This window comes from Chionomys nivalis, chromosome 18, assembly GCF_950005125.1.
Source record: "Chionomys nivalis chromosome 18, mChiNiv1.1, whole genome shotgun sequence".
Classification (NCBI taxonomy): domain Eukaryota; kingdom Metazoa; phylum Chordata; class Mammalia; order Rodentia; family Cricetidae; genus Chionomys; species Chionomys nivalis.
Window position 1 is genome coordinate 20,887,774 of NC_080103.1, and position 26,657 is coordinate 20,914,430.

The 26,657-nt window shown below is 38.8% G+C and overlaps 1 protein-coding gene across 2 annotated transcripts in view; it reads left to right on the plus strand.

Annotated features, from left to right (window-relative positions):
- Nucleotides 1-3,926: 3,926 nt before the first annotated feature.
- The window catches only part of Lrif1 (ligand dependent nuclear receptor interacting factor 1), a 56,605-nt gene continuing 33,874 nt past the window's right edge, over nt 3,927-26,657 (plus strand). The window contains exon 1 of one of the 2 annotated variants that reach the window (XM_057794226.1): nt 3,927-4,062. In XM_057794226.1, coding sequence (XP_057650209.1) covers nt 4,015-4,062 — 48 coding nt within the window. In that variant the 5' untranslated portion in view covers nt 3,927-4,014. The remainder of the gene's footprint in view (nt 4,063-26,657) is intronic. The other variant, XM_057794225.1, reaches the window with a different exon arrangement.

Below are 26,657 nucleotides of genomic sequence, written 5' to 3' on the forward strand. Positions count from 1 at the left end.
AGGAGAATAAAAAAATTAATGTTGGAACTAAGTTCAGTGCTCAAGGAGATAAAAAGTTTAAAACCTAACGCTAAATGGAATAAAGGAAGTGGTAATCTCAGAGCAAGACCCCACCCAATAAAGCTTCCAACTTGTGAAAAGGAAGTAAAGAAAAGCTTAAACAATGCAGGAAACAATAGACAGCTGATGCAGATGTGACTGAAGGAGAAGAATGTGTTCCAGTCCCAGCAAGCAGCAGAACTTGACAGGTTTGGCACTGGTGGTCCTGGAGCATATAATAAAACATGCTGAACAAACCACGAGGAACAAGCCAGTAAGTAGCACTCCTCTATGGTTCTTTTTCAGTTCCCACCTCCAGGTCCCTGACTTGAGTTTTTGCCCTGATTTCCATGGATGATGGACCTCCAGCTATAAGATAAAATCAACTGTTTCATCACCAAGGTTACTGTGGTCATTGTTTTTATTATATCAACAGAAGCTCTAAGACAGAAATTGATAACAGTTATGGTCTATTGCTGTGACAGACTGGATCATATTTTTCCAAGGATTATGGAAGGACTTGGAAATTTGAGCTAGAAAAGTCACTGAATGTTCAGAGCTCAGTGGGCTATTCTGTGGGAACTAAGAGGATAAACCAAAGAGCAGTACAGACAATGGAGGCCTGGCTTACGGAGTTTCAGAGTGAAGTTTAAGAGTTCCTTAAATACTCTACATGAGCCATTTAATGTTTTGAATTAAGAACTACTAACATGAAACCTTGCTTTGCTAGAACAATTGATGATGGTCAGCTGAAAATTTACTGGTGATGAAGAAGAGGCTGAGAAGTCTTCTGGGAAGTTTTTCTTCAGAGTCAGAAGCTCTGGTTCAGAGGGGTTGAGGCTGCATATTATGCTGACAGCCAAACTTGACCGTGTGAAAATCACTCAAGTGGTACTAGTTTTAAAGGCATGAAGGGATGAGGAAGAGCAGCTGAAGCTTTGACAACCTCAACTGTGAAAATGCCCTCACTAGATTGGCCTGTGGGCAAGCCAATGGTGCATTTTCTTGGTTGGTGATTGGTGAAGCAGGTCCAGTTCACTGTGGGGTATAGAGTAAGACAGGCTGAGCAAGCCATAGAGAGAGAGCCAGTGAGGAGTGCTCTTTCAGGTAGTCTGTGTCAGATACTGCCTTCAGGTCCTCAAGAGTTCTTGCCCTGACTTCCATGAATGATGGACTACAAGTTGTAAGATGAAAATCATTTATTTCCCAGGATGATATGGTCACAGTATTTTATCACAGGAACAGAAATCATAACTAAGACAAAAATATTTTTAAAAAGTGTGTGTGTGTGTGTGTGTGTGTATTCAGGTACCTATGGATGCAAGATGATGTTGGATCCCTTAGAGCAAGAAACATAGACAGTTGTGAGCATCTATCAAGGGCATTTGGGTCTGAGATTAGATCCTCTGGAAGAGTAATATGATTTCTTAACTACGGAGCCTCTCTCTAGCCTGTGAGAATTTTCCTTCTACTCCAGGTGATTATTATAATTTTTATTATAAGGGATATTGAGTTTTGTCAAAAACCTTTTCTGCAACTATCAGAATTATGGTGTGATTTTTGTTCCCAAGTCCATTTATGTGATACGTAGGTTTGAATGTGTTAAACCAACTCTGTATTCCTCGAATAAAGCCTACCTCACAGTGATTCACTTCCAGAAGGAGAATAAATTGGTGAGATGTCAATAGAAATCAGTGTGGAGCTAGAGAGTAGCACCATGTGACCCAGCTCTATCACTTCTGAGCATGTAGTCGAAGGACTCTTGTTTCCTGTCATCCACGCTTACTGCTGTTCTTTTCACAATATCAAGGAAATGGAGTAAGTTTAGGTACCCACAACTGATTAATAGAAAATAAATATGCAGTGTGTATGCACAGAGGAATTTTATTCAGTCATAGGAAGGTGAAATTACCAATTGGCCAGAAAATGGATGATACTAAAAACATAGTGAGGTAGCCCAAACCAGAAAGATAAACACTGCATGTTCTATGTCAAATATAAGTAGTAGTAGCCTTAATTTTCTGTATGTGCATGTCTGCAGGCAAGTGAGGGAGGGTAGTTAGAATTTCTATTGTTGTCAAGAGACACTATGACCATGGCAACTCTTATAAAGGAAAACATTCAATTGGGACTGGTTTACAGTTCAGAGGTTTAGTCCATTATCATCATGGCAGGCAGAACTCAGGCAGACATGGTGCTGGAGAGGTACTAAGAGTTCTGCATCTTGATCTGCAGGCAGCAGGCAAGAAGAGATTAAGACACTAGGCCTGGCTTGAGCTTCTGAGACCTCAACGTGCGCCCCTAGTGACACACTTCCTACAACAAGGTCACACCTACTCCAGCAAGGCCACGCCTCCTAATAGTGCCACTCCCCGTGAGCCTATGAGGGCCATTTGCTTTCAAATCACCACAGTAATGTCAGGAACCTAGGCAGGGGTCCAGGACAGATGGGGAAAGAGGCTTTAAGGTTAGTGTTAGGGAGAATAACAGAACACACGTTATAAAAGTAAAAGGGTAATACTGAAAGTAGATGTGTTTAGAAGGGCATGTGTTTCAGGGAGATGTAAGAGAAAAAAAGGGGAGATGGGAGTCAAGCTAAGGATGGTGGTTTAAATAAGAATGGTCTCACAAATTGGGTGGTGGTGGCACATAATCTTCAATCCCAGCACTTGGAAGGCAAAGGCAGGATGATCTCTATATCTTCGAGGCCAGCCTGTTTTACAAGAGCAAGCTCCCGGACAGCTAGGGCTGTTACACAGAGAAACCCTGTCTTGAAAAACAAAACAAAGCAAAACAAAAACAAGGTCCCACAGGCTCATTATTTGAATGCTTAGTCACCGGGAACAGTGACTAAGACACCAAGTTTAATAGGTATGACCCTCTGTAATGAAACCTGAAAATTCAAATGGTTAAAACAATTTCCACTAAAAAGTTTACATTTTATAACTAGGACACGGAATAGAACCTCACTGTGACAATGTCTATAATAAAAATGAAATAATAAAAGACCAAACACAAAACAAAGTTCTAAATATATGAAATTATAAATCACTTTAAAGCTGCTACATAGTTCGAAAAGTATAAATTCAATAGTGCGCAAATGATTTTAAACAATGCTTGTGAGTTAAATATATTGTTTCTGGTTAAGCACATAATAGGAACCATCCTTCATATCTGAAGAAACTGGACATGTTATAAAAGTTCTTCACTTGGTATTATGCTCACCAGATGTGGAAGCAACCCTGCATTCTCCAGCAGTGGCTAAACCAGAATAGTGCACACAAGCCTTCAATACCAGCACTCAAAAGAGGAAGCAGGAGTTCGAAGTCACTGTCAGCCCCAGCCAGTTCCTGGCCAATCTGGGATACATGAGACCCTGTCTTAAAACAAAATTTAGATCTTCAATCACGTTTTTGTTCTTTTGTTTATGAAAATGTTTTAAGGTACATGTATGGAGAAATAAAACTTAATGATCATAAGCTACAAGTCGATAAATTGTTAGTAATTTAGATATAAAATATAATCAGTAGATGAGGCTTAAAAAAGCCGCCTTGTATTTGCTCACCTTTTCCAACTTATTAAGTGAAAAAACAACAATAAAAACCTGTTTTACCAAGTTAAATGATTGTTCTGCGATCACGTCTCAAAGCTGCCCCCACATGGCTGATTTAGAACCTGCATCAGTTCAGATTCTGCTCCAGCTCCGGGACGAAAAGGTTTGGCCACTGAGACCTCTAGGATGTCTCCGCCTCCACCCTGAACCAGCGGTCTACTTCTGCGTGTTTCCCGGGCAACCGACTCCAGCCTCTGTCTCGCGGGAACCACAGTTTCCGGCTGTGACGTCACAGCCGAGGCTACGGTGGCAGGCTCAGGTGCTAGCCAAAGGACCGCCCACTGAGAACTGGCTACGCTAGCGGCCCTAGATCTATAGGTCCGCAGCTCCCTCCCCAGAGCACTTTGTATTGCTTTGCTGTCATGGCTGGCGGGACCCGCGCAAGAAGCAGGGCCGACAAGGCGAGGCAGGTGAGTACCGCTTGCACTGAAGGACCTGCTGTCTGTGCAGCTAGAGTGAGCATCGGAGGCTCTCGGATCTTCATTGGTCAAGAGACCCTCCTGTGGAAAAGCGTGTATCCTAATCTCTTGCCAAGACAAAATAAATAAATAAATAAATACATAATACATAAAAATTAGTTAACAGAAACGATTTTGAATGCCCTCCTATAAAGAAACGATGAATACCTGAAGTGAAAATATGCCAATTGCTCTGATCGTTGCACACTGCAGAATGTATTGAAATGTCACAATGTGTCTCATACACATACAGTTACTGTGTCGATGGAAATATATTTACAGTCAAATGGAAGATGAATAACTACATAAAATCTAAACGCCAATTCACAAGTGGACAAAGGATTTTGGTGGACATTTCTCCTCAGAAATTACATAAAATAATAAGCAGATGAAAACAAAACACTTAACCTTAGTCATAGGAAAATGCAATCAATACCTCACATATAGAGTAGTTTACTCACTAAGGTTATAATTTTAAAATATTGCATAACAGCAACTATTGGCTAGCATGGGGAAGAATTTGGACGGCTAAACATTTTGACTGGGATCGAAAATGATATATCTACTATTGGAAACAGGTTAGCAGTCCCACAAAACATAAATGATGAATGTATCCTCAGATCCAGCAGTTCCAGAGACAGGAAAACAGGGCTCTTGCTTGCTTGTTTTTATTTTTATTTTTGAAACTATAATAACATTTTCCCCTCTCTTTCTTCCCTCCAAACCCACTCATATACCCCTCCCAACTCTCCTTCAAATTCATTGCCTTTTCAACATATATATATACACATATACATGACACAAATATAAGCTTTTCAGCCTATATAATGTTACTTCTATACGTGTGTGTGTGTATAAACAAGGTTTTGTGTAGCCCAGGCTGGTCTTGAACTTTCTATATACCCAAACATGACCTCAAACTTCTAATCCTCCTTCCTCCAAGTTCCGGTGCTGAGGTTTCAGGCATACACCACCATGCCTGGCTGAAAACGGGTTCCCAAACCAAATTTTGGATAAGTCTGTTCACAGCAGCAGCATTTCCGAAGTGAAACCATCCAAATGTCCATCAACAGGTGAAATGAATTAAGAAATTGTATATAAAGGAAGAATAATGTATTGGTACATGCTACAACTACCTGAATTCAGAAGCACAATGCTAAGAAGATTAGGCAGACAAATTCCGACGACATCAGTTTCAGTGTGTGTTCATTATCTGGTATAGCTTATTCCACTGAAGTAGAATGGTGATCGGTGATTGCTGAGAGTTGAAAGAAGGGTAAAAGGTAGTTGCCCATTGGTGAAAGTATTTTGGAATTAGATAGAGAGCATTGTTTTACAGCATTGTGGATAAATAAAAATGTATAGTCAATAAAAACCTTTCATTGATTTGGTTGCTTTGGAGAACTCCCATTAAGGAAGGTCGTTGATTGAAACCTCTTTTTTTCAATGTAGATACTTACTGCTGTTCATTTTTACTTTATGTATTTCTTTAGAGGTGTTCTAACACTTTTTTAAAATGAATAGTTTATCTTTAAGTAGTTTAAGAGACCCAGGAAAGTGGAAATTATTCCTGTACCCCCTCACCTCTAGTATCGTCCACCTTTATTTTTACCATCTTATATTACTGTTGTCTACTTGTTGCAATTGATAAACTAATGATGATAGAGTCAAGATGCTTACTCTTGGTGTTATATACGCTATGGTTTTTGACCAAACTATAAATATATTTACATTTGTAAAGTGTAAGTAACATGTGGATTTACTTTTACAAAATCATTCAAAATAATTGTTTCATTGCCATAAAATCTTCTATGCCCTGCTTACTCATTTTTTTTTTTTGCCTGTGAAACTTCAAACACTATGATTTTGTTTTTTGTTTGTTTGTTTGTTTGTTTTTGGTGGTGGGGTTACCTCTACTGGTAGAAGTTTGAACATCAACTTGTATTTGCTACAGAATGCTATGGTAACGATGTTTGGGACCCATCCCTCTAATTAATATGTTTAAATCCATTGTTACAGTGTTTGGAGAGTTGGGGGAGGTGATGAGGCAATGAGTGCAGAGCACTCATAATTGGGATCTGTGCTCTTATAAAAGATTTCAGAGCCCTACCGAGTGAGTCCTTCTCTTTGCTAATTGCGGTTATAGTGAAAAGAACAAAACAGCAATGACGTCTGTTTACCAGGAAGTGGGCCTAACTAGAAAGCAAGTAAGACTTGTTCATAGACTTCCCAGCTTCGAGTTTCTGTTGCCATAGCAACCTGAGGATACTCAATCAAAGACCAACTCTAAGCACTGCTCAAGCTTACAGCTATTTTAGTCCCTTAGTAAATGGCAGGCCAGGGTAAGGCACCAAATGAGAAATATGTTGCCTTCAAAAATCTAAATAGGCATATTACTGAGTTGTAGTAGCTCTTTCTTGGTTGTATGCAGGATCATATTAAATGGTTTATTCACCAGAGCCTGAGAAATCGAGGAATTTTATGGAGTTAGAATGATTTAAGAGTGTACTTGGATATATTTCCCAATATATGACATTATAATATCTCATCAATACATCTAGAGTGTCGTCTAGGTCTAGTCAAGATAATATCAAGATAGTGGACTATTGTGATATCTTGTAGAAGGGAAAGGGTATTAACATCTCTCTAACTTTGCCTTGTGAGATGGTTCAGTTGCTCAGCAAATAAAGGTGACTGTCACCAAGGCTTAGAACTTAGTTAAACCTCTTGGACCCAAATGGTAAAAGAAGAGAATTGATTCACAAAAGTTGTTCTGTGACCTCCACATGTGCACTACTGAAGCTTGTGCATGTCCCTTCTCCCTCCTCCACATATAGATAGATAGATAGATAGATAGATAGATAGATAGATAGATAGATAGATAGATAGATAGATGATTAATGGATGTAATTAAAAAGAACCCTTTAAAAATTTCACCAAACCAAACTGTAAGATAGTGTTAAAAAGCAGGGAAACTATGCTGCTGTCCTTGTTATGTGAAAGCAAGTTTCTTCTAGTGAACATTATGGACAGAAATGAAGAAAAAGACATTTTTCAGGAATGTCTTTCCACTTACAGAAAAAGGCTTCTGTAAATACTTTGAAGACCGAAGTAATCGGTGTGTTAAATCTGTTTTGCATCACTGTCACAAAATACGTGAGGTATACTAACTTCCCCCCAAAAAGTTTGTTTATTTAGTTCATAGTCTTGAAGACTAGAGGGCAATGTGCCATCATTGCCTTAACACTGGTGTGGACTTTGTGATAGATAGCAATATAATAGTAGAAGCATGTTTAGGAAGAATGGATTACATAATCAGACAAAAATCTAGTGAGAAAATGAGTAGTTCTTTCATTTTTTACATCTATAACACTCTATCTCTGTCTCTAAAAATTATTCAAGCAATTGTGGGTATTTAAGACTTCCTACTATATGTTGTTTACCAACTGAATCATAAGAAATTTCAGTAGTATGATTCATTGAGTTCAAAAGAATGACGACCAGGACCTCCTTGTTTGAGGACTAGAGAATTATAACTGGGGAAGATAAATTGCCTTTCTTGTACCTTTTTATCCTGTTTGGACCCTAAATGGATTGGGTGATGTTCTTCTCCTAGGTGAGAATGGTATTCTTTATTCAGTCTAACAATTTAAATGTTCATCTCTTTCTGAAATAGCCTTACAGACACTCCCAGAAATGTTTTTACCATCTATGCTGAAATCCCTTTACCCAATAAAGTTGGCATCTAAAATTAACCATCAAGTTATCAAAAGGGTTATGCCAATATTGCTAACATGAACGTTTGCCTCATTATCTTTCTAGTTGGGAATGTATGTTTATATAATCCAAAGATGTTATTAACTCCACATATAAAATGTTAAATCTTCTGAAATGTTTTAGATGTAGTTTGTTCTCCAAAGGATATGTGGAGAAAGTTGATCACTCCAATGTGGTGAGAGGTGACAAATCCTCCAGTGGTGGTGAACAGAATGGGAAATGAATAGGTCTTCAAGAATTATAATACCTTTCAGAAATTTATAGATTAGAAACACCCAGAACTTTCATGAATCTGCCTGTGTGTGAAACTGAGCATCAGGTACACAATTAAAAGAAAAGCTGGCTGACTTTGAAAGGTGCAGGAGGGAGTATAAAAGTTAAACAGTAGATATTTACAATCCAGAATTATTTGTGCATATTTTTAATAGAAAAATAATATTCAGAGCAAAGCAAAATGATAAATAATGCAAACTTCTCAGAGGCACACAATCTGAAACTCTGAAAATGTAATTTAATGTAGAAAATTTTCCATCTGTGCAGCAGGCAGACACCAGAGAAAGTACACCCTTGCCCTTCATACTTCAAAGTTTATTTCCCACTACTCGTAATTACATTAAGAGAAGTATTATTATTAAGCATTTCAGCTGGGGGTAGCACAATCTTCTCCATTTTTATGTTTCCAAAGATCTCTCCTGTCTACTGCCTGAGTGACAATACTGAGTATCAGTGTAGGCTGAGGAAACTGTCTGTGGCTTGGACTCAGACCCAGGGACACAGATCCACATGGTGGGAGATAGTGGCTTCACTATACAGGGAAGTAGGTGGCACAAGCATTTGTAATTTGCAGCTCAGCCAAAGTTTCACACATATGAGACTAACTCACATGTAGTTGACTAATACATGTAGATGACTAAGACTAAAATGTTCAGGGCACATAGGATTATTCATGACCCATATCTCCTCCCAGATTGTCTTCTTGTTTGCTTGCTTTCTACATTCCAAGAGGCCTAGCATTTGGTGGAAACAGTTATTACTTGGCCATTCCTTCACCCATGCATACACTGACATTAGAGGGCAGTTAACTGGTGGGACTTGGATTCAACTGTTTGGAGCAGCATGAGGGCAGCTTTCAAACTTTTTGTGTTGATGGGACTATATATGAAGAACATTAGCATGAATTCAGCCTACCAGCAGACATAATAGTAGTGTGTGTACTTCCACAGTAAAGGCAGGACAGAGAGCAGCCTGCATATAGCTGTTTCTGAACTAACCTGTTTAACGTGTTTGGATTTCAGAGAAGAGAGTAAATGACTTAACACCCATTTGGCCCACACAAGCCTGGGGGGAAAGGCATCTCTTTGTCTTCTTTTTTTTTTTTTTCTGTAAGAAAGAAATATCACTAGTCTTTTCAATTGTTCTTTCTTTGCAATTATTATACTGTTATATTCATCCACACCATCATTTCTCACACCTCCATCCCACCGAGCTTGCTTCTCTTATTCTTTTTCACCCCCACTTCTTATTACTTATTAACATTTCATATTCTCCCAATAAAAAGTTTAGTATCTTGTAAGTCCCCCGCCTTTCTTATTTTATATCATTATTGGATTAAAACCTGTTGATTCCATTTTGTGTATCCTGTTTATTATATGTGGTTAAAGTATTTTCAATGTTGCCATGGTATGCTTTTGCTTCGCTAAGTGGTAGTGGGGACTGAGACTTTAAGAGAAAAGTTTGCCACTGAGAAAACTTCATATAAAGTGAAGGGGGAATTATCTATCTCAACACATACATAAATAATATGAAAACACCAAAACAATGGAAAGCAAGGCATTTTGACTCCCTCAAAATTTTATAACTCTTCCAAAACTGAATGAGAAGGTATTGATATTTTTTAATTATTGGACAAAGAATTCAAACGTTTAAGTTGAAGATGATCGGTGTTCTCAAACAGGATTCAAACAAACATTGAATAAAGCAAAATATGTCAATACAGGATTTTCATGAAAAATTTCTCAGAGATAGAGATGAGGAGAAGAAGGAGGAGGAAGAGGAGGAGGAGGAGGAGGAGGAAAAGACGACTTAAACAGTCATCTTGGGAATAAATGAAAAGATGAAGAAATTGCTCAACATAAATATACTAAATCAAGATAAAAGCATCAATTAAAGAAATTGACAGTGAATTATTTCATTTGAATAACAATAAAGAAAAATCAGCCACAGAGAAACCCTGTCTCAAAAAACCAAAAAAAAAAAAAAGAAAGAAAAGAAAGAAAAATCATGACCATAGAATTTTCAACAACTCTGGAACACATAAAAGGACCATATCCAAAAATCCTTGGAATAGACAAAGAAGTAAAATAAAAACTGATGACAAAGAAATATGTTCAATGATTCTAGGAAGATATAAGAACACCTTAATACCTAAGGGAAATATAACACCAAATGAACATGACTAGAAAATAACCTGATCATGTCAGGCTATAGTTAAAGTATCACAAGTACAGAGCTAAGAAAGAATTTGAAAACTGCAAGACGAAGATGTCTAGTTACAAACTAAGGTAAGCATCAGATTTTGCAGCAGAAACCCCAGAAGTCAGGAAATAAGGAAAGGGGGTATTTCAATATGTTAAGGTAAATAACTTCACTTACTTCCACCATTCTATTTATTACGGCCTGCAGCTCATTTGGACTTTCAGCAAGTAGTGCTGTATCATCGGTGAAATGCAAGTTATTGATTTGCACACCACCTATCTGCACGCCTATCTCCTCATCCTCCAGGGCTGTTGTTATTATTAATTCCAGGAATATATTAAAGAGTAGTGGTGAGAGGATGCATCTCTGCAACATTTCTACAATTGTCTTAAACTGATCACTTAATTTGCCACAAACTTTGACTGATGCAAATGAAACATTTTCTAGTATTCTTATGATTTTTCTCTGGGTACCTGTAGAACCACGTTGTTTCCTAAAGTTCTTTTCTCCAGGTTCTATCGAATGTCTTCCTGAAGTCTATGTAGGAGACATATAAGTCTTTTCCAAATTCTTAGTATGCTTCTGCCAGTTGACTCCAAGTGAAGATCTGAACAATTGTGTTCCTGTTAGCTCTGAATCCATACTAGACCTCCGCTAGGATTTCCTCTGTTTTGCCCTTGATCCTTTGCGGGATAATGGAGGAGAAGATCTTGCTGCTATGGCACAACAAACTAATCCCCTGTAATTTGAGTAGCCCAGCTTGTTCTTCTTGTGTATGGGAATTATGACTGAGTGCTTCCATTCCGTGGGCATCACTTCGTGTTCTCATATCTCTCTGAAGAGTCTGAAAAGCGCCTTGGCTCCAGAGCCTGTTGTCGTCGCCTCCAGTTCCTTCACTGTGATGCCATCCACTTCTGGGCCCTTCCTGCCTGCATTTCACTCCCTTGATAGCTTCCTCTGTCTTGCTCCTGTGGATATTTAATATTTCCTCATCATCTCTGGTGTTCAAGCGGCTGCCAAAGTGTTTCTTATTGTAGTCTATGAGATATAATGCATGGGAACGGTGCACAAGGATATTAACATTGTAATAAAGAATCAGAGCCTCAAGCAAACAGTCAAATCTCAGTTCAAAGGAGGAGACTATTTCAGATATCAAGAGGCAGATAGGGATATCAAGGGCTGAGTTCCAGGCACTAGAAAAGGTTTGGTCAGCAAGAGACATAACAACAACAAGTATATGAGACACTTGTCTTGAGCTGCCTTTACAACTTTGAAACCTGGGCAATGAAACGCTCCTCAGAACGGCAGCTGAATGTGTTTGAGATGGCATATCTCAGCAGGATTCTAGGTGTCACACAAAGAGATAGGGTACGCAACGACGACATTAAGAAACATCCCCATCTACAGATGGAAGTAAACTACAGGATACAGCGATCATGTTTGAGATACTTTGGTCATGTTACGAGAATGAATGGCTGCACATACCCAAAGATAGCACTGTTTGAAGGAGTGCACGGGATAAGGAAAAGAGGAAGGAAAAAAAAAAAAAAGGACTGCCCAAGATAGGAACAACTGGAGAATCACCATAAATGGGCTGCCCATGCATGTTTAAGCATTGCCAGGGCATAAATGATGAAATAAGCTTTGAAAATCAAAGGAGGTATAAAGATTTTCCAAGATATAAGTACTGATTAAAGACATGACCATTAAGCCAACAACTGCTGAAGATGTATAAATAACTTATACAAATCAATGGGGACAGAGAGATAGGCATAAACAATAGAGTCCAGGAAAAATTAATTTCATGAAATTAGTAGAACTAATAAGAATTAGGAAAGAATCAAATATTTTCAGCTTGGCAAACCAGCCAAGCTCTTAGGTGAATTGGGGAAAAAGAAAAAAAAAAAAAAACAAAACACAGAGAGTGCATAAATCAACCAACAAAAAGCACAAAAAGGTAAAATTAAAAAAAAAAAACATGAATTAGCACACAGTTCTCAATAACACTGCTAAATGTAAATTGTCTTTGCTCTCCAGTTAAAAGACACAAACTGGCTAGCTAGATAAAAATATAAAATCCAACTGGTTGCTGTCCACAAGAAACTACATGTTGCTGTCAAAGAAACTGAGACTAAAAGTAGAACCTTCGGAAGTAAATTCTAAGCAAACATTTTGACAACTTTTTTGTCAAAAAGTATTTGACAAAAATACTTCTATAATGGCTAATCTTCTTAGTCAACTTTTGTGGATTTAGAATTACTAAGCAGAAACATGGGCTTGTCTGTGAAAACGTTAATAGAATAGATAAACCGAGGAGGAAAGGCGCACCTTGGATGTGCATGGCACTGTCCCATGGGCTGGTAGCGCAGACTAAATCAAAGGGTAAGAAGAAAGTCAGATGAGTGCTGACATTCTTTTGTCTCTGCTTCCTTGTCTACTCAAATATAAAGAAATAGTCTCATGCTCTGATGCTGTAAACAAGACTTGTCCCTGCTACTATGTCTTCTCTACCATAATAGGCAGTAGCCTCAAATAAATTCTTCCACTTTTAAGTTGCTTCTTACAAAGTCATTTGTCTCAGCAATGAGAAAAATAACATGACTTATGTGTCGAAAAGTATACTTAAAATAAGCTAAACTATGAGACAAAGCTATTATATACTAATATAAGAAACAGTCTCCTAATAAAATATAATAGTTATAAATATATATTCACTGAATATTGATATATCCAATTTTAAAAACAAATACTATGGGATATAAAGGGATAATTTTGTCTATATACAGTGATAGTAGGGGATTTCAATGTCCCATTCTCTTTAATAGCATATCAAATCAAAACTGATGAGATACTTCAGAATTTAACAATGACATAATCATGGAAACCACACACATCTTAATAATATTGTATCCATTAGGTGTGTGTTCTAGTTTGTATTTTGTTGCTATGATAAAACACAGACCAAAATTAATTTGTGGTAGGAAAAGGTTTATCTTATGCTGCTAGATAATGATCCTCTGTTGGGGAAACTCTGTTCATAGCTAACACTCAATTAATTATTTAGCTAACTTTTTTATATAAGTCAGTCCCCATTGCCCAGGGATGGCACTATGTACAGTAGCCTGGGCCCACCTACATCCATCAGCAGTTAATCAGATGCTTCCACAAACATGCCCAACGGCCGGTATGATGGGTGCAGTTCCTCAGTTGAGGCTCCCTCTGCCCTGGTGACTCAAGTTTATCTCAAATTGACAAAAACTAACCATCACACATGTTTTACCACCACATAAAACTTTTTCCAAAATAGTATTTTTTTTTCTGATAAAACAAGTCTTAACGACTTAAAATAAAGTGCCATATATTGTTGGAGCAATCTCTAGCTGTAATTGTGCGAAATGGGGAAGCTATGTACGTCCACAGTGCAATGATGGGGCATACATAGGGTAGATGTTCCCATTCCAAAGTGGAGAAATTGCTGCGCAGTGGTGGCACACGCCTTTAATCCAAGCACTTGGGAGGCAGAGGCAGGCGGATCTCTGGGAGTTCGAGGCCAGCCTGGTCTACAAGAGCTAGTTCCGGGACAGGCTCCAAAGCTACAGAGAAACTTTGTCTCAAAAAAAAAAAATTGGAAAGATGAAAGCATGATGTATCCCCAACAAAGCCAAACCTAGCAAGACAAATTCCATTAGAATTTAAAATTAAGAAACTATCCTCTTTGGATTGATATCCTGTTAGCTTAGTGAGATGGTAGTGTCATACCAATGAGACTGGGTGTTAGCAACAAGCCTTAGTTTGGGTTATTATTGCTATGATGAAACCCCGTGACCAAAAGAACTTGTGGAAGAAAGGATTTATTTGGCTTATGCTTCCACATCACAATTCATCATCAAAGGAAGACAGAATAAGAATTCAAACAGGGCAGGAACCTCTGTACCAGGAGCTGATACAGAGGCCATGGAAGGATGTTCCTTACTGGAATAGCACCCGTGGCTTGCTCACCCTGTTTTCTTATGGAACCCAGACCCACCTGCCCAGGAGTGGTTCTACCCACAATGGTCTTGGTTTTCCCCCACATCAATCAGTAATTAAGAAAATGCTCTACAAAGAAAACCAGCCTAAAAATCACAATTTCAGAGAACCTAGACAACAATGAGGACCCTAAGAGAGACATACTTGAATCTAATCTACATGGGAAGTAGTAAAAGACAAGATCTCCTAAGTAAATTGGGAGCATGGGGACCATGGAAGAGGATTGAAGGGGAGGAGAGAGGCAGGGAGGGGAGCAGAAAAAAATGCATAACTCAATAAAATCAATAAAAAGGAAAATGCTCTAAAGATTTTCATATAGACTGATCTTATTGAAGCATTTTTTTTCTAGCCAGGCTCCCTCCTCTCCAGTGACTCTAGCTTGTGTCTAGTTAAGATAAAACTAGTCAGAACCCCAAACCTATGTGATTCCTTACTCTATGCCACCTCCATGGATCTTCATAGTGGCTCATCCCCTATGTTCTTTGTGGGAACTAGTCTGGTCTGCTGACATAAAGGAGATGGTTCTAATTTCTTTGACTCGGTAGTTAACAGTCTTAAGTCCTGAGGCCACATGCTATGAGACTGTGATAAGAGTAGAAGGCCTGACATTCTTTAATTGTCTTTATGTTTATTTTTCCCTAATATGAATATATGCACCCAACTAGTTCTGTTGTAAACTCTTGTATAATCCCAGAAGTCTGGAAGTCTCCTTGTATGGTATGATTCCTTTAGATTTCAAAGCATTTCTGCTGGTATAATTCCATGTACATACTTGGCTCCAGCTGAGATGGTTGATTTCATGGATAATCCCTAGACATATGTAATCTTTGGCTAGAACCATCCTATTCTTCCCTGAACATACTTTCTCAACTCTTAAAATGTAGATAACACTGAAGTAAGTTCTGATTCCTTTTCACCAAATAGTTCTTTCAATTTTCTGTCTCCTCAGATTTTACCATAAACAGAAGAGACTAAGCGAAAACATTCAAAACTTTACTGAGATATAGTCATTCCTAGAGTTCCAAGGTTATGTTATAAGACACAATTTAGTCAAAAATTTGTACACACACATACACACAGAAGGAGAGAAAGAGATTCCTTGACATAAAAAAGATCATACAAAATAAATACTGAAGTAACTCAACAAATGAAGCATACACTTGCCTCTAGTTATCTGCTAGTGCAGTTAAATTCTGGGTGAGAGAAGTTAAATCATGAATTTCTCTTCTGCTTCTCAGATCCTACAGAATAATCGCTGCCTTAGGTAAGGTGCATTGGAAGATTGGTGCACTGATTACTCTTCCCTACATCCAATAATAGATGGGTTTTCATCAGATATACAATAGAAATAAATAAAATTTTCAAATATTTTCATAGATCTAAAAAGCACAATATCTGAAATTTGAAGGCAGGGGATAGTTAACTAGAAGAGGAAAGAATATAAGGAACTGAATACAGATCATTAAGCAGAAAGAAAAACAATAAAGAGAATAAAAAAAGAGAGAGGGCTTAAAGACAATGTAAGAAATCATTAGTTGCACCAAGATACATGAAATGAAATTTCAGAAGTTAGAGGGGCAAATGTAGCTGAAGAGTATAGCCTTCTTTGGGTGGATATGGCATCACACACATAATCTTAGTATTCAGGATGCCAAGATAAGAGGGCTGTAAGTTCAAGGCCAGCCTATGTTTCTTGGTTGTCAGAGTGATTTGGGTATTGTAATGTTTGTGTTCAAGTAAACTTTTACTCAATAATGGCCCTGAAATGCAAGAATGGTGATGCTGGAGTTTTAAATATGCCAAAGAGATACTGTAATGTGCTGCTTTAAGAAGAGCTCAAAATAAGATGAAGTGAAATGTACATTCAAACATGTGTTTATATGAAAACTAGCTTAGGAAATTCACCCCTTGTAAAAGAAAACAGTGGTGGAGAGATAAGAGTATCAAAAAAGTTTGGTACACATAAAAAACAAGAGGGGAATGGCAGGTTTAAAAACAACTACATAGCTGCTAACATTAAATGCAAATAGGTAGTGAGAAATTTAAAGAAAAATTTCATGCTAGCAAAAATGATCCAACTATTTGCTGTGTATAGGTAATTGTATTCAAAAAGAAAAAAAACTGTTGGAGGTTAAGAAATTGAAAATGATCCTATAGAACTGGCAATCAATTAAATCTGTGGCTATAATATCACACAGCACAGACTTGAAATCATGCTGCTTGGGGTAAAGATGGTATTTTTCATAGAAATGTAAAACAGAAAGTTTTTTAATGAACTCTACCAAACTTTCTAAAAGAAATTATGTTCTTCAGAAGATCTTTCTAAAAATAGAATATGTGAAACTCTACTTACTTCTTTGTTGTTAGGTGTGACACCAAAATTTTACTATGATACTCAGGTCAGACCAGATTTCACAAGAGCCATCCATGCCAAATCTATTATATTTATAGTACAAAAAAATCTATATACTGCATGTCAAGCTGGGCAGTGGTGGCATGTGCCTTTAACCCCAGCTCTGGGAAGGCAGAGACAGGTAGATCTCTGTGAGTTCAAGGCCACTATGATCTACAGAGTGACTTTCATGACAGACTCCAAAGCTACAGAGAAACCCTGTCATGAAATTTTTATTTTATTTTATTTTTTGTTCTTAATACTTTATTTTTTATTAAAAATTTCTGCCTCCAGCCAGGCGGTGGTGGCACACGCCTTTAATCCCAGCACTCGGGAGGCAGAGGCAGGAGGATCTCTGTGAGTTCGAGGCCAGCCTGGTCTACAAGAGCTAGTTCCAGGACAGGTACCAAAAACTACAGAGAAACCCTGTCTCAAAAAAAAAAAAATTCTGCCTCCTCCCCGCCTCCGCCTCCCATTTCCCTCCCCCTCCCCCCCCCCGCTCACCTCCCCTTCCCTCTCCAGCCCGAAGAGCAGTCAGGGTTCCCTGCCCTGTGGAAAGTCCAAGGTCCTCCCCCCTCCATCCAGGTCTAGGTAGGTGAGCATCCAAACAGACTAGGTTCCCACAAAGCCAGTACGTGCAGTAGGATCAAAACCCAGTGCTATTGTTCTTGGCTTCTCATCAGCCCTCATTGTCCACCATGTTCAGAGAGTCCGGTTTTATCCCATGCTTTTTTAGACCCAGTCCAGCTGGCCTTGGTGAGCTCCCAATAGATCAGCCCCATTGTCTCAGTGTGTGGGTGTACCTCTCGTGGTCCTGACTTCCTTGCTCATGTTCTTCCTCCTTCTGCTCCTCATTTGGACCTTGGAAGCTCAGTCCGGTGCTCCAATGTGGGTCTCTATCTTTATCTCCTTCCATCGCCAGATAAAGATTCTATGGTGATATGCAAGATATTCATCAGTATGGCTATAGGATAGGGCCATTTCAGGTGCCCTCTCCTCAACTGCCCAAGGAACTAGCTGGGGACATCTCCCTGAACACCTGGAAGCCCCTCTAGGTTCAAGTCTCTTGCCAATTCTAAAATTGGCTCCCTTAATTAAGATATATGCTTCCCTGCTCCCATATCTACCCTTCCTTTATCCCAACCATCCCATTCCCCCAAGTTCTTCCCATCCTCCCCTTCTCCCCTTTCCCCCATCCCGCCCCACCCCCAGTTCCCAGTTTTTGCCCGGCAATCTTGTCTACTTCCAATATCCAGGAGGATAACTATATGTTTTTCTTTGGGTTCACCTTCTTATTTAGCTTCTCTAGGATCACAAATTATAGGCTCAATGTTCTTTATTTATGGCTAGAAACCAATTATAAGTGAGTACATCCCATGTTCCTCTTTTTGGGTCTGGCTTACCTCACTCAGGATAGTGTTTTCTATTTCCATCCATTTGCATGCAAAATTCAAGATGTCATTGTTTTTTACCGCTGAGTAGTACTCTAATATGTATATATTCCATGTAAAAATGATCAACTAAATGAACTGGATAAAATGCAGTAATATATGGGTGATTTAGTATCTGAAAATAAATGAGTCTAACCCAACATTAGGAAAAGAAACAAGTTTACATTATGATCTACCTCAACATACATAGAAAAAAAAGCATTTGAAAAAATTCAAAACTTTCATGAAAGAAAATAAGCAAAATCAACTAAAAGAAAACTCTCTTACCTGATTAAAAAACTACAAAATTAACAAATTGGCTAACCTTGTAGTGAGTGATGAGAGACTGCAGGGTTTCCATCTAAAATCCGAAGCAAGACAAAGTGGTCTCTTTTATCTGCCCAACAAATCAAACAAGTAGTCAAGCCTGTGGTGGAGACTAGAAAAGTATTCAGGAGATGAAAATAAACTGCATCTAAATAAGACTCGAAGAGAAGTATAACAGAAGACATGATCTCACACAGAGAAAACCTTAAGAATGCCAATAAAAACTGTAGAACTGATAAATTAGTTTCATGAGGTTACAATATACAAGATTCCTATACAAAATTCAGTTGTAGAGATGGTTTCTGGGAAGATGCAGGATTAGGAAGCAAAATAAAAATTATTAAACAATAGATATCTACTTCTCTAGCTAGATAACAATTGCACCAATAGACTCTTGCTCATGCATGTATGTTAGGATTCTAGTCTAATTGAAGACTGTGGTGTAGTGTCTACTTTGATGGCAAATTGTAGTGATATTTCATTTGTATTTTAATAAATAAATCTTGCTTGAAGATCAGAGAGTAAAACAGTTGCGTTGATCAGCTTTACAAACCAGGCAGTGATGACAAGCACATTTAATCCCAGTAGCCCTGCTAGTTTGCCATAGAAACCAGGCGGTACTGGTGCACTTTAATCCCAGCACTAGAGAGGAAGATAAAATGGGAAGATACAGATTTTGAATTCAGTCTCATTCTGGGGATTCCTGGAGGCAGGATCACCATTTTTTTTTTTCTGGTTTTTCGAGACAGGGTTTCTCTGTGGTTTTGGAGCCTGTCCTGGAACTAGCTCTTGTAGACCAGGCTGGTCTCGAACTCACAGAGATCCGCCTGCCTCTGCCTCCCAAGTGCTGGGATTAAAGGCCTGCGCCACCCCGCCCGGCCAGGATCACCATTTCTTGACTGAGGTAACGGTAAGAGCCAGTGGCTGGCCACTTTGCTTTTTTGGTCTTCAGGTTGAACCCCAATATCTCTCTAGGTTTTTATCATGCTACAGTGAATTATGGTAGATTTTGATCGATTTAATCTTTTTGTTGTTGTTTTGGGGACATTTATAGGGTTTTGTTTTCGTTTGGTTTGGTTTTGAGTTTTTCAGACAGGGTTTCTATGTGTGGGTCTGGCTATAATGGAACTCACTCTGTATAGATCAGGCTGGCTTCAAACTCAGAGATCCACTTGCCTCTACCTCCCAAGTGCTGAAATTAAAGGCATGCACCACTACCACCCTGCCCGTTCAATCTTATTAATTAATTATTATTATTATTATTATTATTATTATTATTATTATTATTATTATTTTGGTTTTTCGAGACAGGGTTTCTCTGTGGTTTTGGAGCCTGTCCTGGAACTAGCTCTTGTAGACCAGGCTGGTCTCGAACTCACAGAGATTCGCCTGTCTCTGCCTCCCAAGTGCTGGGATTAAAGGCGTGCGCCACCACCGCCCGGCTCCGTTTAATCTTTTAATACATTAGTACATTGACAGATACCTAACCTTTACTTTTTAGACCCATGGCAGAAAACTGTTAACAAGATCTGGAAGCAAATAGCACATGGTTTGTTGGAATGAGCAGAAGAAAATGAGCCTGTCCTTCAAATAACAAGGATTTCTGTTTTGACCTCTGCTACCGATCACAGAAATGCAGAAAAAGGATAGGAGGTGCCTTTATATTTTCCCTATCCCTAGAGTTATGTTGCTTTTCATATGGCTAAAATGGTTTATAAAGAATTTAATGGGCAGGTGCATAATTTTCTCACTCATGGTTTCTTTTCTACATTTTCAGAGAGCAGACTTAGAGACTTTGTCATTGCCATATATAGGGGAAATTAGACAGTCATTGTGCATGCTAAGAGAACGATGAGGCTCAGGAAAGAAAGGATGGGTAGAGGCAGAGTTTGGCCTAGAATGTTGCTAAAGGTTCATCTAGCATTGCAGTAGTGCTGTTAGGTTGTGGTGGAACCTTTGGAGGTGGTGCCTAATGTGAGTAACTTAGGTCAATGAAGGTATTCCACTAAAGCGAAATGGGAGCCATGTCCCCTTCCTGTTTCATTCATCCTGTTTCCCAGCTGCCATGACTAGGTCCACTCATGCATCCTATGATACACTGTGTCACCCCAGGCCCAGACCAACAGGACTAAGTGACCCTGGCATAAAATCACTAAAACCATGAGCCCAGATGGGATTATCTGTGGTAGCCCACGTGTGACTCCGTTTCCATCAGGAGTCAATTCTGACTTATAAGTCATCCGAATTCAAGCTTGCCTGCTCTACCTGCAGCCTCGAAGGCATACATTCTAAGCAGATTAGCACTAGAGAAGAGTTTTCTTCCATTCCCCAGTATAGATTTACGGTGCCATTGTTGATGGGGACGCATCTTATGAGGACTCCTACTATATGCATTATAGCTTGGGTGACGGGAAACCCCTGTATTTTATGTCATTTAGTCCTATGGTCTTTTCTCTCCTGTGTACCAGGAAGTCTTCCTAAGAAGCAGTATGGGCCCAGGAACCCTATTAATGTGATCATCTGTCCTCTATGACACTCTTCTGTCCTGACGCTGTGCCTTGATTTAGAACTAAAAGCATCTAGAGTAATTTTTCAAGTGACTTCATACTGAAACCCTGATATTGTGAATAAAAACAAATATTCCTTTTTTAAGTTGTGTTTTCCAAGTAGTTTGTCACAGTGATGGAAGACTGAGTAACACAGTAAGGGTCTAGCTTTATTTTTCTGCACATATATATCTATTTGGTTTACTTAGCTTTTCATACTGACTTGAGTAGGCACTTGTGTCCAAAGTCATTTAAATATAGGTGTAAAGACTTCACTTGATAAAATGATATTTCTCTGTAGTTTTATTTGCATTTACCAGATAACTAAAGCTATTGAGTATTTTTTCATGTATATATTGGTCAATTGTGTGTCTTCTTTTGAGAACTTTTTATTATTGATAGAATTTTAAACATCATGTTGAATGAGTATGGCATAAGTAGATATATTTGGTTTTTAATTGCAAGCATTTTTTCATATTACATATTCTGATCAGTTTCACCTCATTAATCTCCTCCCAAATTCTTCCAACCTTCCCTCCCATATAACTCCAGCCCTTGCCTTCTTTCCCTTTCTCTTTAAAAACAAACAAGCAAAAGCAAGAAAAAAAACAAGCAAAACTGAAAAAACAAAGAAAAATCACGAGAAACATGCATACACAACCACAATCCCCCCCCCCCCATAATCAGAAACCATATATACAAGCAAAGGACCAGTTAGGTTTTTTAAAATGTCCAAACTGATAAGAGACAAAGAATCTACAAAAATATCATTGAATTCATTTTGTCTTGGCATCTATTTCTGGATATAGAGTTTATCCTTAAGTGTGGTTTATATACCCAGTAAGACTCCTTTGCATGCTTCCTTTGCAAGCTATTGTCAGTTGGATGGAGCCTCTTGGTTAGAGATGGGAGCGCCTGTCCTCTTTCTCTATTGGTGTTGGAAGCCCATCTGGCTTGGACCTGTACAGGCTCTGTAGATGCAGCCACCGACTCTGTGAATTCATATGTGTCAGTACTGTTGCGTCCGAAAGACACTGTATCTTCCTGTCATCCACCACTTTTGGCTTTTACAGTCTTTCTGCCCCCTCTTCTGCATAGCTCTCTGAGCCCTGAGGGGAGGGATTTGATGGCGACAACCAATTTTGGACTGTGTGTTCCAAAACCTCTTTCTCTTGGCACATTGTCCTGTTGAGTGTCCCTAGTGTAGGAAGAAATTTCTCTGATGATAGCTGAGCAAGATACTGATGTATGAATATGGCAGAATGTTATTAGGAGTCCATTGTTGATATGTTCCTTTATCAGGACAGAAGTATTTTGTTCTTCTCTAGACCCGTGGCCTATCTAGTCTCGGATTTTTGGCCACGCAGGGCGTATAAGGCATGAGTTCCATAAAATCTAATCAGGTAGTAGTTGGTCACTCTCACAACTTTTGTGACACTATTGCACCAATATACCGTACAGGCAGGTCACCACTGTAGATCACAGGGTTTGCAGGTGGGTTGGTAGATAACCCATTTCTTCTGATAGCATGTACACTACCTTTCAGAACTGTGAATACTAGTCAGTAGAGGTGAAGGCTCTAGTAGACCCTAGCTCAACTTTTCTGTGTTCAATGAGATACATAAATGTTATCTTTAACAATAGGAGCGTACCATCAGTTTGTAGAGAGTAGCCTTGGTAATAGCCAGAGTAGTTTGGGGGTTTTCATGGGACTCCTTTGGCTAATAACTCAATTAGATGTAACCCATTCCTGGCACTAATGGTTTCACTTTGTGGTGAAAGATGTTCTGAATGTCCTTTGCCATACAGTAGCTTTGTAGTTTCATGAAGTTTAATAATTGTTTGTTCTAGTGCATATGCTCTTAGCGTCCTGCTCAGAAAATCTTTTCCTGTGCCAATGTGTTCAAGAATAGTTCCCATATTTTCTGTTACCATATTCAGGAGTTCTGACCTTCTGTTGAGATCCTTGTTACATTTAGAATTGGGTTTTTGTACAGGATGGTAAGTATAGATCTGCTGTGTTCTTCTATATGAAGCCACCCACTTTGACCAACAACACTGTTGCTTTTTTTCCAGTATGTATTTCTGGCTTCTTTGTAAAATATTAGGTGTCCATATGTGTGTGAATTTATGTCTGGGTCTTCAATGTAGTTTCATCGACCAATATGTCTTTTTTAAGCCAATACCATGCTGTTCTTATTTTTATAGCTTTATAGTACAACTTTTAACATTAAGGATGGTGATTTTTGAAAAAGGGATTTAAATATTTTCCTCATTCAATATAATGTTATTTGTCATATATACCATTGGTTATGTTAGGTATGATCTTTCCTTTCTTAGTTTATTTGAAGTTCTTAATATGAATGAAAATTTAATTTGGTCAAAGATATTTTCTGTAACTATTGGCATGTTCATGTGATTTATACATATCCACATCATACGTATATCACATTTTTTATTGGTCAGACTATCTTTGCATTCCTTGAATGCAAACAACTTATAGTATATAATCTATCTAATGTGGCGTGGAAGTAGTAATTTATTAAGGATCTTAGACTTGCATTAATCAAGTGTATTGAGCTTGGGATTCTTGTTTTTGTTATGTCTTTATCTGATTTTGTTATCCAGGTACTACTGACTCTTTTTAATGAATTTAGAGATACTGTTTTTTTTTATTGAAAAAAAAATTTTCGCCTCCTCCCAGCCTCCCATTTCCCTCCCCCTCCTCCCACTCCTCTCCCCCTCTCCCCAGTCCTCCCTCCTCCCCCCACTCCTCTCCCCCTCCCTCTCCAGTCCGAAGAGCAGTCAGGGTTCCCTGCCCTGTGGAAAGTCCAAGGTCTTCCCCTCTCCATCCAGGTCTAGGAAGGTGAGCATCCAAACTGGCTAGGCTCCCACAAAGCCAGAACATGAAGTAGGATTAAAACCCAGTGCCATTGTCCTTGGCTTCTCAGCAGCCCTCATTGTCTGCCATGTTCAGAGACTCCGGTTTTATCCCATGCTTTTCCAGTCCCAGTCCAGCTGGCCTTGGTGAGCTCCCAATAGATCAGCCCTACTGTCTCAATGGGTGGGTGCACCCCTCGCGGTCCTAACTTCCTTGCTCATGTTCTTCCTCCTTCTGCTCCTCATTTGGACCTTGGAAGCTCAGTCCGGTGCTCCAATGTGGGTCTCTGTCTCTATCTCGATCCATCGCCAGATGAAGGTTCTATGGTGATATGCAAGATATTCATCAGTATGGCTATAGGATAGGGCCATTTCAGGTTCCCTATCCTCAGATGCCCAAGAAACTAACTGGGGACATCGCCTTGGGCACCTGGGAGCCCCTCTAGGTTCAAGTCTCTTGCCAACCCTAAAATGGCTCCCTTAATTAAGATATATACTTCCCTGCTCCCATATCTACCCTTCCTTTATCCCAACCATCCCATTTCCCCAAGTTCCCCCCATCCTCCCCTTCTCACGTTTCTCTCCCCATCTCCCCTTACCCCATCCCACCCCACCCCCAAGATCCCAAATTTTCCCCCGGCAATCTTGTCTACTTCCCATATCCAGGAGGATAACTATATGTTTTTCTTTGGGTTCACCTTCTTATTTAGCTTCTTTAGGATCACAAATTATAGGCTCAATGTCCTTTATTTATGGCTAGAAACCAATTATGAGTCAGTACATCCCCAAGGAAGAAGTTTCAGGTCAGTTCTAGTTTAGGGGCCTCTGGGCTGTGTGACTGTAGTGCATGGTATCTTCCGCAATAAACACTTACCTTCAAGCCCTTTGGGCTATCCAAGGACAATAGCAATAACTATAATATTTTGGGAGCTTCTTGGACAACCTTTATCAACAACTCAAATAAGATTTCTCATTCTTGGTGTCCCAAAACCATATTATTAGCCAATAAAAGCAACACATATACATAAGGACTTCCCATACTACCAGATGAGAAAATTTTATTCAAACTATATATATGTATTTATACACAGACATTTGTGTATTATATGTTTTTATCTTTATTTCATAGGTGGTTAACAATACCCTGTATTATTAGATGATACTTGGCTCTTGGAGGGAATATTGTCAACCCAGGTTGTTGTAAGGAGACTGCTTGTTTGTTCCTGGGTGCTCAGCCCCCCAAAATCACAAGAAACCATATTATTTGCAATACTATTTAGCCAATAGCCTAAGTGTATTTCTGGCTAACTCAGATCTAAAATTAACCCATCTCCATTAATCTGTGTATCGCCACGAGACTGCGTCTTACTGGGTAAAGTTCCAGCATCTGTGTCCAGCGGAGCTACATGGCATCTCCCTGGCTCCACCTTCTTTCTTCCAGTATTCAGTTTAGCTTTCCCCACCTAGCTCTATTCAGATGTAGGTTGATTCCCAATTTTCTGAGAAACCACCATATTGATTTCCTGAGTGGTTGTACCAGTTTGCATTCCCACCTGTGATGGAAGAATGTTCCCCTTAATCCACATCCTCTCTAGCATAAGCTATTATTGGTCTTTTTGATCTTAGCTATTCTGACAGGTGTAAGATTGGTATCTCAGGGTTGTTTTGATTTGCATTTCCCTGATGGCTAAGGATGATGAAAATTTCCTTAAGTGTCTTTCAGCCATTTGAGATTCTTCTGTTGAGAATTTTCTGTTTAGATCTATACACCATTTTAAATTGGATTATTTGGTATTTTGATGTCTAATTTCTTGAGTTCTTTATATATTTTTGAGTTCAGTCCTCTGATATGGGGTTGATGAAGATCTTTTCCCAGTTAGTAGGCTGCCTTTTTGTCTCACTGACTGATTTCTTTGCTTTACAGGAGTTTCTCAGTTTCAGGAGGTCCCATTTATTTATTGTTGCTCTCAGTTTTGTGCTACTGGTGTTATATTTAGGAATGGTTCTTCTGTGCCCATACATTGAAGGCCACTTCCCACTTTCTCTTCTATTAGGTTGAGTGTGGTCAGATTTATATTGAGGTCTTTAATTCATTTGGACTTGAGTTTTGTCCATGGGGATAGATATGGATCAATTAATTCTTGTACATATTGACAACCAGTTATGCCAGCACCATTTGTTGAAGATGCTTTCTTTTTACCATTGTATAATTTTAGATTCTTTGTCAAAAATAAGATGTTCATACGTGTGTGGATTAATATCCTCCTCTTTAGTTTGGTTCCATTGGTCAACCTGTCTGTTATTACAATACCAGACTGTTTTCACTATTGTAGTTCTATAAGAGAACTTGCTGTCATGGATTATGATGCCTCTGGAAGTTCCTTTATTGTACAGGATTGTTTTGGCTATCATGAATTTTTTTGTGTTTTTGTATGGAACTGATTATTGTTTTTTCAATGTGTGTGAATAACTGTGTTGGGATTTTGATGGGGATTGTAGTGAATCTATAAACTGCTATTGGTAGGATTGCCATTTTTATTATGTTGATCCTACCTACCTAAAACATGGGAGATCTTTACATTTTCTGGTATCTTCTTCAGTTTCTTTCTTCAAAGGCTTAAAGTTTTTGGCAAACAGGTCTTTCACTTGTTTGGTTAGTATTACCCAAAAATATTTTATGCAATTTGTGGC